The sequence below is a fragment of the Staurois parvus genome, unplaced genomic scaffold, assembly GCF_062004578.1.
Source record: "Staurois parvus isolate SC_StPar_1 unplaced genomic scaffold, SC_StPar_1.0 ptg000015l, whole genome shotgun sequence".
Lineage (NCBI taxonomy): Eukaryota > Metazoa > Chordata > Amphibia > Anura > Ranidae > Staurois > Staurois parvus.
Window position 1 is genome coordinate 6,467,172 of NW_028317811.1, and position 15,836 is coordinate 6,483,007.

The 15,836-nt window shown below is 38.0% G+C and overlaps 1 protein-coding gene across 1 annotated transcript in view; it reads right to left on the minus strand.

The window, feature by feature from the left end:
* Positions 1-12,748, minus strand: part of CLUL1 (clusterin like 1) — a 47,174-nt gene extending 34,426 nt beyond the window's left edge. Inside the window, exons 1-3 of the mRNA XM_089678572.1 lie at positions 12,642-12,748; positions 11,124-11,239; positions 4,439-4,587 (exon numbers count right to left, since the gene is read on the minus strand). Of these exons, the coding sequence (XP_089534698.1) occupies positions 4,439-4,587; positions 11,124-11,239; positions 12,642-12,748 (372 nt within the window). The remainder of the gene's footprint in view (positions 1-4,438; positions 4,588-11,123; positions 11,240-12,641) is intronic.
* Between the last annotated feature and the right edge of the window lie 3,088 nt (positions 12,749-15,836).

A 15,836-nucleotide genomic window follows, 5' to 3' on the forward strand; every position in this document is an offset into this window, starting at 1 on the left:
GTGATCCAATTTTCTCCTGCAGGGGAATAAAATCCTTCCTGATCCCCCAAGAGGCAATTGGATATTCCCTGGATCAACTCTACCTATAAATGTTAGTATCCAGTTATATTACGTGTATCTAGGAAATAATCCAGGTCTTTTATAAGGCAATCCACTGAGCTGGCCAGAACCAACTCTTGAGGGAGTCTGTTCCACATTTTCACAGCTCTTACTGTAAAGAAACTGTACTTGGAGATTAAGTCTCCTTTCCTCCAAATGTAAAGAGTGCCCCCTTGTCCTCTGTGATGACCTCAAGGTGAATAACTACACTGAGTTCACTATATGAACCACGGTTGATTATACCCCCCCCCCCTTAATCTCCTCTTCTCAAGAGAGAATACATTCAGTTCCTCTAATCTTTCCTCATAGCTGAGCTTTTCCATGCCTCTTATTAGTTTGGTTGTCCTTCTCTGTACTTTCTCCAGTTCCCAAATGTTCTTTTTGTGAATTGGTGCCCTAAACTGAATTGCATATTCCAGATGAGGTCTTACTAATGATTTGTACAGGGGAAATTATATCTCTCTCTCTGGAGTCTAAACCTCTTTTAATACAAGAGAGGATTTTGCTCGCTTTAAAAACCACAGCTTGGCATTGCATGCCATTATTAAGCTTATGATCTACCAGAATTCCCAGATCCTTCTCCACCATTGATTCCCTCAGTTGTACCCCCCCTAGTATGTATAATGCATGCATATGCTTAGCCCCCAAGTGCATACTTTTACATTTATCAATATTAAACCTCATTTGTCACATAGTTGCCCAATTAAACAGTGCATTGAGGTCGGCTTGTAAGTTGGAGACATCCTGTAAGGACGTTATTCCACTGCAAAGTTTGGTGTCATCTGCAAAGACTGAAATGGTATTTTTAATCCCAGACCATATATAGTTTATAAATGTAATAAAAAGTAAGGGTCCCAACACTGAACCTTGGGGTACACCACTAACAACCCTAGACCGTTCAGAGTATGAATCATTAACCACTACTGTCTGAATACGATATTTTAGCCAGTTTTCTATCCATTTACATAACAATTTATCCAAGCTTGTAGACTTTACCTTACACATTTGCCATGTGTGGGGAACTGGGTCATACATTTTTGCAAAATCCAAGTATACCACGTCCATAGCCACCCCTCTGTCCAAGGGGTGGCCTATTGTACCACTTAACTCTGAGATTCCTGTGTTCTCATGTGTAACCACAACATGGATACATTACAATGTTGCTTAGTGCAAGAAACCTAAGACAATACCTAAGCCACAGAACAGTCTACCAAGGTGTCACCAGTAGAGCCAATATTACTGTATAAAATAGCAACAGTGCTCTTCTAGAAATTCCTCAACAAGTAAATGTTAAAACATTTATATAGTAAATTACAATTATAAAATTCACATAGGATACATTAAAACAAAAAGGGCTGCATGTAATTTTTTCCCCATGTATCAGCTTTAACTCTAAGCAACTGTAAATACTGTCTGAGGCTGTCATGAAGTCTTTAGCCATCAATGGCTCAGAACTATTTCTCTGCAATATCTATCCATTGAATTTACAAAGAAGGTCACCTGAAATAGTACTTACAGTTTCCAGTAATAGTATGATTGTTGCATGGTTTTATATTGACCTGCTCGGTTATCTTCCCTGCTACCCCAATGGTCAGTAAGACCTAAATTTAGTCCAGATGCTGTGCATGAAAGGCTTTCCTAAATGCATCTTATTTGATATTCCCCAATGTACCCAGGAGTTTACAGACTACCAAAAAAGTACCTCTTTCTGTTTTCCTTCTTTTTCCCTGTTCTATCAGGACAAAAAAGTGATGGGAAATTTCTCTTAGTAGATTCAGGGTGGATTAGAACTTCTGATAATGTTTTTATTGCTGCTTGTGCCTTTGGGTCCTCAGTGTCAGAGGATTTCAAGGGGCCAGGAAGAGAGGGAAAAATAATCAATTTGGGTCACTGGCAGAAATCAAAATCTGATATCAAATCTTCTTATCTTTTCCCTCTATATATAAAAAATCCCATATACGTAGATGGGGTTAGGATTTAAGTGAAAAGCTACAAGAACCCATTAATGCACATAGTTCTATATATAAAATCCACACTCTCTTTTCGGCTGTGTTGTTAAAACCTGCATTGAATGAAATATAGTAGCTGCCCTAACTGATTTCACCTTTCTTTCTGAATGTGCTGGTTCTTTGAAAAGTTAATGAAACCTGTCAGCAGTCATTGTACAAAAATGACAAGAGTGCCAACCCCAGCCTCCATTTATTCAGAATCTAATACTTATTTAGTCTTCACTTCCACCTTGATATGTGAGTGGGCCCCTAACATCATCATGTACAATAATGGAGGAATTTTGTGTGACCTGTTATCAGTAGTACAACTGTCAGGCTGTATTCTGTGTTTGTATCTGTGTTTAATTCAGACTGGTCTGCTGACCACTGATACTTTATTTCACCTGTCTGGTCTTGGCAGACTGATTGTCATCAATTATCTTCCTGGCTTTGATTTAACTTTACTGACCTGGCTATTGTATCCTGTTGTCACTTGGATATGTTTTATGATGCCATATTTAAATATTAAGGGGTGGGATTGATTTCCTACAGACAAATATGTTGTATACTTTCAAGGGAAAAGTCATCAACATCAAAAGCCATCAATATGCACCGGTGGATGACACAAACTTCCATGCCCGGAGGGGTAAGGTGTAGTATGGCCGGTGACGCCAGGGAGATGGACATATTCAGAGCATCCAGTAGCTGCCAGGGTCCTCAATACAGCATACCTGCAGGCTGGAAGTGACACACTCAGAGGACCCTGAAATGACATAATGGTGCTGGTGGAAGACCCTAAAGGGGTTCCACAGTCCCCTTTCCACAGGAAAGGAGAGCCAATGAAGAGCTGCCTGAGCCGCCTGTGAAACGATCAAGTCTGGAGTGCCAGTTGCTATGACTATATGTTTCGGGGCATGCCCTTTTTGTCAGGTCATGTAATGCAACTGGCAAAGGCAATTTTATACAGGAGGAGCTGGGAGGATGGGTCATCCACAGACACCACCCTAAACCATTAACTCATTATATGCCCACTGTAAAGGAATCAAAACTTGTGACAGCATGATCCAGTTTAGAACATATACACAGATATACAAGTGCAGTATACAGTATATATAAAAAATGTAAATATACATGTAAAAGCATGTGCACAGCAAAAGTAAATGTCACCATAAAGATGTTGATCTAATAAATATGATAAGGTATAATAAAAATACACCTTTTTTAAAAAATTGGTTCTAGTAAAACAAGCAGATCATGGTAATCAGTGAGACAGTTTAAAAAAATGTGAAAAAAACAAAGCAAACAACAGAAGGGTTGCTAAATGCCAAAACCTGAGTACATAGGTAAAAGGAAAAATGAAGGTGGGAGGGAAAAGAAAAACGGACAGAAATCTAAAATAATAATGGGCATTAACACATGATCACATAACCATATAGATGTCAATTTCTTCTTTTAATCCACGAGGAGACAGCATGTCCATCCTGTAAATCCAAAAAGTCTCTCTCTTACACAACACTTTTGTTGTCGGTAAAAGATCCCTTTGGTATACCCCTGCGCCAGACATATAATTTTTTACGGTAGGTACATCGATGATGTACTTGTGATTTGGGATGGTAGCAGGGAATTCATAGCCTTTGTCACACATTGTAATGATAATAATCTGGGGCTTAGCTTCACTCATGTTATTACCCCGATGAGTCTGGTTTTCCTGGACTTGGAAATAACACGAGGAGGAATCCATCATCACTAAAAATTATTCTAAACCCACTTCTGGCAACTCATGTCCACACCATTTCCAATAAATTGTGTTATGATTTTATTCCTTTACTACTGGGTTCTGACTGTATAATTCCCTATACAGCATTGATAGTGCTTCTTTTGATAACTTTGCAGCTGGTTCTCATATAGTGCATACGAATTGTTGGAGCAGCCATTACTGTGTTGTCCTTTTATCAAACACTCCTTTTGATACCTGTCTGAGAGCCTAGTTTTTTGATCTTTTACTTTACAAGGGAAGGTGCTTTTTTTAATGGAATTTGGGTATTTTCCCCACAGTTCAGTGGAGCTTCACATCATTCACTAAGCCCTGGGGCAAAATCCTTTGCAAAGAGAGCTCCTAATTGCCTTTAGTAAATCAACCCCATTATTTCTGCACCTGAGATCGATGACATTAAATTTATGTTTTACATGGTCAGTAAACTAAACATTTATACAGTCTATATACCATAGTCTTGAAAGAAATGATCCACTTATTCCTGTCTTTTAGTTCATGTTGGTGGGAGGGATTCAGGTATATTAATTAAAAGTACTCTCTTTCATCTACATATAATTACTCAAAAAATATAGTTTACCTCTTTCTCTTCTGATGTTTTCCTGAGGGATTTTAGTATGTTTTTATGTTTTTCCTCATTTATCTCCATAGTTTTCTTCATTTGTTTTATTCCCAATAAGGCTTTCTTAACTTCATCCTCCACATAGTCCTCTCCAAGTTTTGAAAGTGCTAAAGGAAACAATAATTTAAAAATAAACATTTGCAAAAAAAATGTCTTCATAAAACTATTGTAAGCTAACCCCTGGCCTAAGAGGAAACATCATAAATTCTAACTGTAGAATGTATACATTATTGAAGCATGTCTGGACTTTAAAGAAGAAGGAGCCACAAATCGTGATGTATAACAAGTCATCCACATGCACCAATAATGTCATTTAGGGGTAATTGAATTCATTTTGAAATGGCACCATCTGCTTGGATTTGGTAGGTTGTTTTTGTGTTTTATAGGTTTTCACCTAATGCTCTGGGTTTGATTCTTTACTGGTAGGGTTAACAGATTCTTGTTGAATCACACCTACTTTATATTTGTCTTTTTGGGACTTCACAGTTTTTCCAAATCCTACCTATATGACAAAGGTGAGACCACTGAAAAACATCATGTACAAAGATATCTGGATGCACAGTACATATTAAAAAAAAATTCAAACTTTTAGTGTGGCACTGCTCAATACTTTAAGGTATGTGCTAAAAGTGTAAAGTGCTGTAAAGCTATAAACTACTACTTTATAGAGTGCCTACTTTCAGTCCGTGAAATGTAGGAGTGTCCTGGAAACACGAGCAAAGGTTTGAATGTTTCTAATGTAAGTGCATTTCTGCATATTTGCGTGAAGTTTTAAAAACAGTAATACACTATTGCAGTTCTGCTTTTTGGTTCTCTTGAAACTAAATTGGTGGAGTGGAGGAGGAAGGAGACATGGGGACCCAAGAGATATACTGAGAGGAGACATGGAAGAGCCAAGGAAACAGTGGAAGTTGTATCAAGCGCAAATGACTTGCCTGTAAAAAGGGATTCTTGGAGTTCTGTTGAGTGCAGAACATTAAAGGGGGGAGCACGAGTGTCACACAGAGGAACGCAGCACCGATTTATCATTTTAAGAGCACTTTAAGTGGACTGCCCTATAACAGCAATATTTTTCAAGGATTCCCATACTGAGATTGCATTAACTGTGGATGTCACACATGTTTATATTTGTATAGATTTTGCACAGGAGCATGTGCTGTGTTTTAGTGGAGGCAGGTGTTTTATAGTAGGTTGAATACTAGTTGCATTAATTTTGAGGAGGATGCACTTGTAATGCAATGCACATATATATTTTAAGTTTGAAGAGGATGCACTTGTAATGGAGTGAGGTGTTTTATAGTACTTTATAGCTTTACAGCACTTTCCACTTTTAGCACATATCTTAAAGTATTGAGTAGCGCCACACTAAAAGTTTGTAGTTTTGGTATCTATATCCATTGTAGGATATAAGAGGAGTGGGAGGCAGCTACACTTCTGTATTCACTGGTCCATAAGTGCAGATAATAGACTAGTATAATAAAAAAAAAAAACTTAGCAGCACTGGAAAATAATAGAATAGGAAAGAAGTTTCAATTAAAGGAGTAAGGTGGGGATAGGTGTAAACCTATTAAGGTAGACCTAACCCCTAACAGCATCCAATTTGCTGAAGCTCTGTGTATAATAAGCAATGTTATGTTTAAATTTGAATAAAACAATAATTTCACCATCTTTTTTCCTTTTTTTGCTTATCAGTACTGTAGTTGATATTCTCCAGCCAGGTCTACATGCTTTTGCTCCAACATGGACTGCTCATAATTTCCCTTGATCTCTTCACCACTACCTTCAAGTCATGGATCGCCAGGTATTATTTTAATGGAAGCTGCATATCTAAAAAGATTTTAAATCAACTTTTGGAATTAAAACATATATTACATATTCATCAGTGGGTTTAGATCTACTTGAAATGCCCCAAGGCTGATAGAACTGATATATTATCTCTCTATTATATAAAGAAATCAGTGCAACCTTTTTTTTAACTCTTGCTGTATTATTCTAAACTTTTGCTTTTAGTTACTTGTTTATCGTTAATTTATATAATGTGTCTACTGATTGTAGCAAAGTGTGGAAACAAAGTTTCTGGTGTATGAGTTTCAGGAATTTTAGTAACAGTCCTACTGCTGTAAAGGTAGACATGTAAAAGAATATGATGCTTGATGAAAAACTGAGCCTTCGATTCTGCCATGGATAACTGAGCCATTATTTTGGACATGCTGTGTACCGTCCGGTGTTGAATCAATTTACCACAGCAAAAAAAGAGAGTGAAAGAAACAAGTTTAGTCACTCTCAAAAAATCTATCATATTGAACTAATTTATGCTGTTGATAAAATTTTCTAGAAGTGGTGTAAGTTACCAAACTGGCACAATGCCCACATAACATAATATAACATCTGTGATAAGGGTATCTTCAACAAGTGATATGATCAATGCTATGATTGCCCCCAAAAATAGATTCCAAAACAAGTAAAAAAGAACGATGAGTAAAAAAAAGAAATACTAAGGGAGCAATACAATCATTTCTTCATCTAAAAGGAACTTAATTAATGGTAAAGAGAATGAATGAAAAAACTGGAGATGCAGGTAAATTATACTTACACTATATTGCTAAAAGTATTGGAGCACCTACCTTTACACGCACATGAACTTTAATGGCATCCCAGTCTTAGTCTGTAGGGTTCAATATTGAGTTGGCCCACCTTTTGTAGCCGTAACAGCTTCAACTCTTCTGGGAAAACTGCCCACAAGGTTTAGGAGTGTGTTTATGGGCATGTTTGACCATTCATCCAGAAGCACATTTGTGAGGTCAGGCATTGATGTCGACTGAGAAGGCCTGGCTCACAGTCTCTGCTCTAATTTATCCCAAAGGTGTTCTGTCGGGTTGAGGTCAGGATTCTGTGCAGGCCAGTCAAGTTCCTCCACCCCAAACTTACTAATATCTTTATGGACCTTGCTTTGTGCACTGGTGCGCTGTCATGTTGGAGCAGGAAGGGGCCATCCCCAAACTGTTCACACAAAGTTGGGAGCATGAAATTAGAAGAAAAGAAATGAAGCGCCTCAAAGTGCAGTAAAAAACACTATTTTCTTCTTTTCTTTTCTTTTCTTTTCTCTTCGCTTCTTTTCTTCTTCATTCATACATAGTTCTGCTACTACTACTATAGGAAGCTTGCCCTAGTACCTTAGTGCCCCATGGACCTTTTGCAGCCCTATTTACTGGACTTTATGGACAATTCTTTAACTAATTTGAATGGTGGCAGTTTTTGCTCTGCAGACAGTTGGCGATTTCTGGGCACTATGCACTTCAGCATGCGCTGACCCCTCTTTCATTTTACATGGTCCACCACTTTGTGGCTGAAATGCTGTTGTTTCCAGTTGCTTCCACTTTGTTATAACACCACTAACAGATGACCGTGGAACATTTAGTAGCAAGAAAATTTCACGGATAGACTAATTGCACGGGTGGCAACCTATCATAGTACCACGCTTGAATTTACTGAGCTCCTGAAAGCGACCCATTCTTTCACAAATGTTTGTAGAAGCGGTCTGCATGCCTAGGTGCTTGATTTTATACACCTGTGACCATGGAGGTGATTGGAACACCTGAATTCAATAATTTGGAGGGGTGTCCCAATAACTTTGGTAATATAGTGTAAATATCCTGAACTTGGATTCCCACTTCTCCTCTTGGAGGATTGTAGGAACAGAAGACTCCAGGTAGGTGATTGAGCAAGTTTTTGACTATGCAATGACAAAAAAGCATTGCTAGTTAAAAACAACAAATGCCATTTAAAAAAATCATGAAGCTCAGTAAGGCTCGCTTCACACTGGTGCGACTTGGGATTCGACTTGTGAGACCCCAAGTTGCATGAAATGTGAAATCCCATGTTAGTCAATGAGAGCTGTCTTAATTAGCACTACTGAAGTCTCTCTAAATTTAGAAAATGTTCCTGTACTACTTCAAGGTGACTTCTATCTGACTTGTGCCCATAGACTTTAATGGAAGTCTCTTCCAAGTCAGATCCTCATCTATATTGATGTGATATGGATCCGATATTACAGGAAGATTACCCAGGCATTCCGTGAAAGTCATTTCAAAGTCACCTCAAAGTTGCATCAAGTCGCATCAACGTAGTACTCGCATGGCAAAGATGCACTATAAGTTGCGCGACTTTCAGGCTGTAGTTATGTGAACCAAGACTTAATAAACCTAAGCAGGAAATGTGTACTATAATACTCCAAAAATTATATGAAGCAACTGTAAACATTTGCAAATATTTGTCCTGTGCTAGTACTTGGTGGTTATAATCCTGATGCTACTTCTGGTAAAACAATGTTGTGAGTAGATTAGTTTTTGGCTCACATTTATGAAATATCAGTGTTGTAGAATTTTAAGGATTTGGCTGCACATTATTACTTGTACATTAAAAAATCTAGTAGACACTTAATCCTAATCTAGAGTATCCCTTATGAGCGATAGGTGCTTGATCACATGTTCATTTGCCTGTGATGTAATACATGCTTTTTTACTGCAGAAAAATTCAGTGACAATCAAAAACAAATTCATTTTGTATAGAACAAAGGTCTCCAAGCTTTCTAAATGAAGGGCCAGTTTACTGTCCTTCTGACTTTAGGAGGGCCGAATTTTGGCCAGAGGGGGTAGACAATATCCGGGAGTCAGTGGGAATAAATAATGCCTGAGGCTTTGGTCAGTAGAAGGAATAGTGCCCCATCATTGGTATAAAGTTGAAAGAATAGTGCCCTATCATTGGTGTCAGTGACAGGAATTATACCCCACTCTTGGTGTCAGTAGGGAAGATTAGAGCCCCAAGGGCTGGATAAAGGCTAGCAAAGAGCCACATTTGGGCTGCATTTTGGAGACAGAGGTAGAGAAGGCGCCACTAAGTGCAGACTGTAGAACACTGTATTAAAAAATAGCTGTGAGGTGCAGCAAGGCAGCATTCGACGTGACCACGTGACCAGAAGTGACGCGACAACGTTTTGGAGCATGTGGGACACACTCCATTGTCAAGCTTGTGTTCCACCGCACTCTACAGCGGCAATCCAGCCTTGCTGCACCTCACAGCCAGCCCTGGACCCAGGTTTTGGACATCCTCCACCTGCAGCGTATCCACACCAGTCCTGTAAGATCCCTATAGACTTCAGATGTGCCTGTATATATCTTTCCAAATGTGAGTGTATTTTCAGCTCTTTAATAAAGTGTTCTACAGTCTGCACTCAGTGGCACCTTCTCTACCTTTCTTTCTACATGTTACATTGGAGATCTGATTCTGCTCTACCCTGAAGGCTAGCCTGTCCTGGACCGCTCGAGGATTCTCTGCTGGATTCAGCAATGGGTTTTCTCCCCTTCTCTTACCCCCCCCCCCCCCCAGAATGGGACTATGGACAAAGAGAGGACATTCATTTGCGCCAACCTATCTCCATGTATGCATTTTTTGGGACCACTGGTGTAGGACATTAACCAGGTAAAAAAAACACATTCCTTCAGAAAAGAATGCATAACATTAATTACAGGAGACCAAATCAATTGCAGCTGATGATAGCACATGTTAATGCTAGTTAACAAGCACTTTGACTATATGAAAACCTTTAAAATAAATGCATACAGAAAACAAACTAACACAAGTGAAATTTGGGCATTTATACTGTACATGAAACAGCACCTGTTATGAATTGACATACAGAACATACTGTATGTGTCCATAGATTTGAACAAGTGCTAAGTAATAATTGAAAGCAAACGTGGGTTCCAAAAAGAATGTGAACTGACACTCCAAATGGCATTCACCTTCAGGTTCTTGCATGCCACCTTTTATTGCTCATATAGCACTCAGATACCCCTGAAAACTGAGGTGCTTACATGGTCACTAGCTGTGGCCTACCCCCACCTACCTTTTTTGTGCTTTACTATTGGACCGTTATTATGACGGATAGCCACTTTAACGTTTAGGCTGGTTTCAAACTGCTCTGCTGGGGTTTGGTCACAGTGGGGGTGTACCTGTGTTTTTTTGTGAACAGTTAACCCCCAGTTCCCCATAGACTTTGTTAGGTTGTGTATTTTTGGCACGTTTTCTGAAAGCACACCAAAGATGCAGCATGCAGGATGCACCAGTGTAAAACTGGCTTTAGTAATGCAGGATTCAAAGAGGGTGGGCCAGAACCAGTGACAATAGAGGCAAGTGCCTATATAAAAATATAGCTTTACAAGTTTTTGGAGTCCCTGAGTGCTATACCAGTGATAAAAGCTGGCCCACTGACACCTATAGGTACCTGCCTTACATTCTTTTTAGCAACTGTAACATGTTACTCATTTTTGCCAAGACCATCCAACATTTCTATCAGAAACAGTAACAGGGAAGAAAGTAAAATAAATTACTTGTTATAAGGGTTTACAAAATACCCTGTTTGTATTTCACTATGTTTAACACTATTTTGCTATTACATTTTCTCCAATTTATAAAAATAAAAGCAATGACACGTGTGTGTGTGTGTGGGGGGGTCTTTTTTTTAGCTTCAAGGCTTCTGTTTTGTGTTCAGAAAAATTCCAGATGCCTTGAGAGATCAACATTTGTTTAGCTCTGTTTTCTGTGGAATGATATATTAAATAGTATGGATTTGTAATATAGTTACCTTTCAGCTTCTTGCCTAGGGCACCATCTTCTAATGCTGGGGGCATCGGTGCAGTTTGATGGGGTTTCAAACAGAGCAGAAATGTTGTTAGTCCAAATATGTATGTTATGTGCTTCCTAGAAAAGCAGAATATATTATCAGTCAAAAAAACCCTTAACAGATTGATGATATGTATGTTGTTTTATTATAACCTTTATTGTTATTACTGTTATTTTTCCTTTTAGGTCTGATTTATTACTACTGTAGATTGTTCTGTAACTGTCCCTTAGTCAATCATCCTATACCGTAGCTGCTTCTTTCAGTATTCCTCTTTGAATCCTTCGTCCTGCACCTCAGTAATACATTCCATTGTCAGACTTAAAGTGACTTTGTACTGTCTGGAATGTTTAATTTTTAATCAAACCCATAAACTGCTGCATATTATAAAGTATATATTACTATATTCCTAGATTGTAAGCGCTAACAAGCAGGACCCTCTGTTTCCTCTTGTACCAAATTGTATTGTAACTGTTATGTCTACCTTCATTTTGCAAAGCTTTGCACAAACTGTTGGCGCTATATAAATCCTGTATAATAATAATAATAAACTATATACGGTGTAATTTATACTATATAGTGTGTATTGGTTGCCGTGGAATACATTGTTCCCTCTAGTGGCTAATCTGTAGACCTCTGCCTTTTATGAACAATACAATCTGTGCGTAGCACAGCCTTCTGAAAACAGAAGGCATTGCCCTGTCTTATTCTACCACATATCCAAAAAAAAAAGAGGATTATTCCTCATTTCAGGACAGTGGGTAGAACCATGCAAAGCATTCCTTTACCCGAAAGAGCTTTTGAACTTCCATTGGTGGACAGTGCAAATATAGCCTAATACTATGCAGCCATTTACTCCAAACTGTATAAAGCTGTTTCAGGCTTTTTGGCCATCATCAGTGCAGTGTATGGAAACAATGACTTACATGGAAATGGAATTGGGATCCAATAAGACAATATAACTATACCGGCTATGGTAAGAAGGGACTAAACACGCCCTTAAACTAAATCAGTATATAGCACTGTAAAGCCCCCTTAGAACTGAAGATATTCACATATTTTGGGGATATGTGATGGAATGACACATGTGAGTACCTGCTGTTTAAAAAAGAATTTACTGTGCTATGCACCAATTTGACTGGAGGACTTTTTGATTCTGATAGTCCCTTCTTGCCATAACCTGTATGCTTACACTGTCTCTTTGAAACAATAGAGATATCTTGGAAATATAACCATGCCAGAGGGCAAGAATGTTATTATATTGATGGTGGAGAATGTTATAATTATTCTGGGTGTTATATGAATGTTGGCCCTTTAAAACCCAAATACAGGCAACTAAAAAATTATTCCTTGCAGTGGAGCTGTGCCCGCACTGCGAGGGTTAAATATTTGTTGAGTTCTAGGAGAGCAGTAAAGAAAGAGTTACTTACCTGATCCTCCAATCCTGCCTGCTGCTAGACTAGTCCCCGCAACTTCTTCTACCCCACATTCCAGAGGTCTAGGATCCTGACATCATCAAGACCAAAGCAGAGTCCATAGTTCTGTATTGGACTTGATGATGCCAAAGGGATGGCCCTCCACTGGCGCATGGGGTGCAGCACCTGCTGGAGGAGTGGAGGATCAGGTAAGCAAGTGTTTCTCCTCTCCCCCAGACAAACTGAGCTATTAGCCCTTGCAGTGCAGGCTCAGCCCCACTGCAAAGGATAATTAGAAACATTTTTTCCAGAGGATTTACCCCCCTTCCTGACCAGGCCATTTTTTGCAATACAGTGCTGCATTATTTTAACTGACAATTGTGCGGTCATGCAATGCTGCACCCAAATGAAATTTACGTCTTTTTTTTCATACAAATATAGCTTTCTTTCGGTGGTATTTGATCGCCTCTGTGTTTTTTATTTTTTGTGCTATAAACAAAAAAAGGCCAACAATTTTGAAAAAAAATCCCTTATATTATTGACTTTTTGCTATTAAACATGTCCAGTAAAAAAATTAAAAAAATCAAATGTAGTCATAAATGTAGGCCAAAATGTATTTTGCTACATGTCCTTGCTAAAAAAAAAAATCCCAATACATGTAAATTAATTGGTTTACGTGAAAGTTATAGCATTTACAAATGGGGGTATATATACTGGATTTTTTTTTATTTTACTAGTAATGGTGGCGATCAGCAACTTATAGCAGAACTGCAGGACTGTGACGGGCATTCTGACACTGGGGGAGAACTCACTTGGTGTCACTGACATCCCCAGTGACACCAATACAGTGATCAGTGCCAATAAAATGCACTGACACTGCACTAATGGCACTGGGCAGGAAGGGGTTAACATGCGGGGCAATCAAAGTACCATAAGGTATGTTCTCCTGCAATTTGTACTGGGACTTTTAAGGCAACTCAAAAACAGTGATATGAACATATAAATAATTTTATTACAAAAACATTGTCATCATTAATTTGACACATTGTGCAGACATTAAAATCATACATAGAAAAAATGGCGCAAGTGCCCCCTACCTGGAACTGCAAAATCACATATGATTTTGCGCACCCATGCCGCCCTGTAGCAGTGTTTCTGCTATAGGGCAGCACAGAATCGGTTAAAACAATATCCATTTTTATTCATGTTCATGATTTACAGTGTACTTTGAACAGTGCCATTTGACTAATGAATGGTGTCTGGGGGTATCCTGAGTCTTTAGGGATCCTAAAAATGGCCTTGTATTCTGTTTCTACAGTTGGCTGGACTGGATCTCATGGATGGAGAAGGAGCAGGGCATATCCAAATGTAGTTACACATTGAGTCAAACAGGTATTTGGAGTAGATGCCTCCTTACTGTTCTCAGTTCTGATCTATGAGAAGACAGGCTGGAAGTAAACAGTGGAATGTTTACACTGGCCTGAGCCTATGATGGCAGCTCAAATCATACGCAGAGGTTAAATGTTATATTTGCAAGATTGATTAGTACCTATGGCTATATTAAAAGAATACATGTATTCAAAAGTATAGTTATGCTTTAAAGATCCATTAGAGTGAAAAATATTGTATTCTGGTAAGGGGGTTCATTTCTGTAAGGATAGTTTTCATAGGCCTTTATTTATAATCTTCTCTATCTTTGTAAGCCAAGCTGTCAAGCAAAATGACAGTTATGAGGGATTGGAAAAATCATATAACATTGTTTACAAAAGTCACCTTAAATTCATATGTTTTTTGTTTTATTTTTGTTTTGTTTTTTTGCTGTTAAAACTGTTAAAGAAGTGGTAGCTTTTAAACAATTTTTTTGTCACTTAGGGGTTTATTTTCTAAATCTGGTTCACTCAGAATCTCATGCACGTCTGCATGGAAACCAATCAGCTTCCAGGTTTTATTGCTAAAGCTTAATTGAACAAGCCGAGGTTAGAAGCTGATTGGCTACCATGCACAGCTGCACCAGATTCTGAGTGAACCAGCTTTAATAAATCTCCCCCACAAAGTCCATCTTAAATAACATATTGTTCACACTGCAGAATAAACAGCATTGTCACCAAATTGAAAAAAAAATCAACAGATCTAATGGCCAGAGCAAAAGATAAAACTATGTTACAGGGGGAAAAAACATGCTGTATTATTACTATTGCAGACTGCGGGATCTATGTGATTTTACCCTTAATTCTGGTAAAAATAATCACATTTTAATTGTGTAACCAGATTTAAGACAAAGGACACACAGCATTGAATTCAATATGGATCATTTAGACATGGCCCAACAAGTTACACAGTTTGGGGAACATTCATCCATTTAACCAATCTGTACTTTTTTATACAGTATTTAGCTGTTAGATGCAGTGTTATAACTCATCACTATCACATCAAAAATCACAATAACAATATAATGAAAGTATACATTTAAAAGGCAACTTAGTTTTAACGCTTTTAAATAAAAATCTGTAAACGTTAACACAATGTCAAAAGATTGCTATCAGTTTCTAATTTTACCACCATTTGCACCTCCTGTGGTTCTGATTAGCTATTAGACACTTAGAGCAGTTGCATTGTCACCATGACAAATTATCAATTCATCTGTCAATTAACACTTACAGAATCTGTCTGCTTGTACTTTAGTATACAGTAAGTTGCTTTAGAATTCAGTGACTCCTGTGTCATTCAGTCCTGATCCTTGCAAACCTATGTCCTCTGACTTGGGTTTAGATCTTATTAAATCTTCTACTGTAGAACATTTGAAAAATGACATTGGAGTATTCTCTGACTACTGTGCAGTATGTCATTTTGGATTTCAACCGGTACAGAGCAGAGAGTATTGGAAATATATAAAGTTGTTAATGTGTACTCTGTTGACAGAGAGGTGTGACGATTTTTAAAACCTTTAATGTGTTGAAACTGGGCTGTTGCACGGAGCTATTAATCAGATGTCAGTCTCAGGTCTGCACTGGGAAAATGGAATAGGTACAGTATATATAGAACATTCCAAAAGATAGATAGATAGATAGATAGATAGATAGATAGATAGATAGATAGATACCGTAGATAGAACCTGTAGATAGATAGATAGATAGATAGATAGATAGATAGATAGATAGATAGATAGATAGATAGAGAGATAGATAGCAAATATTTAAATGTACTGCATAAACAATTTTATTTCAACCATTAGTTTTTTTTTTTCAAACCAACATTATAATAA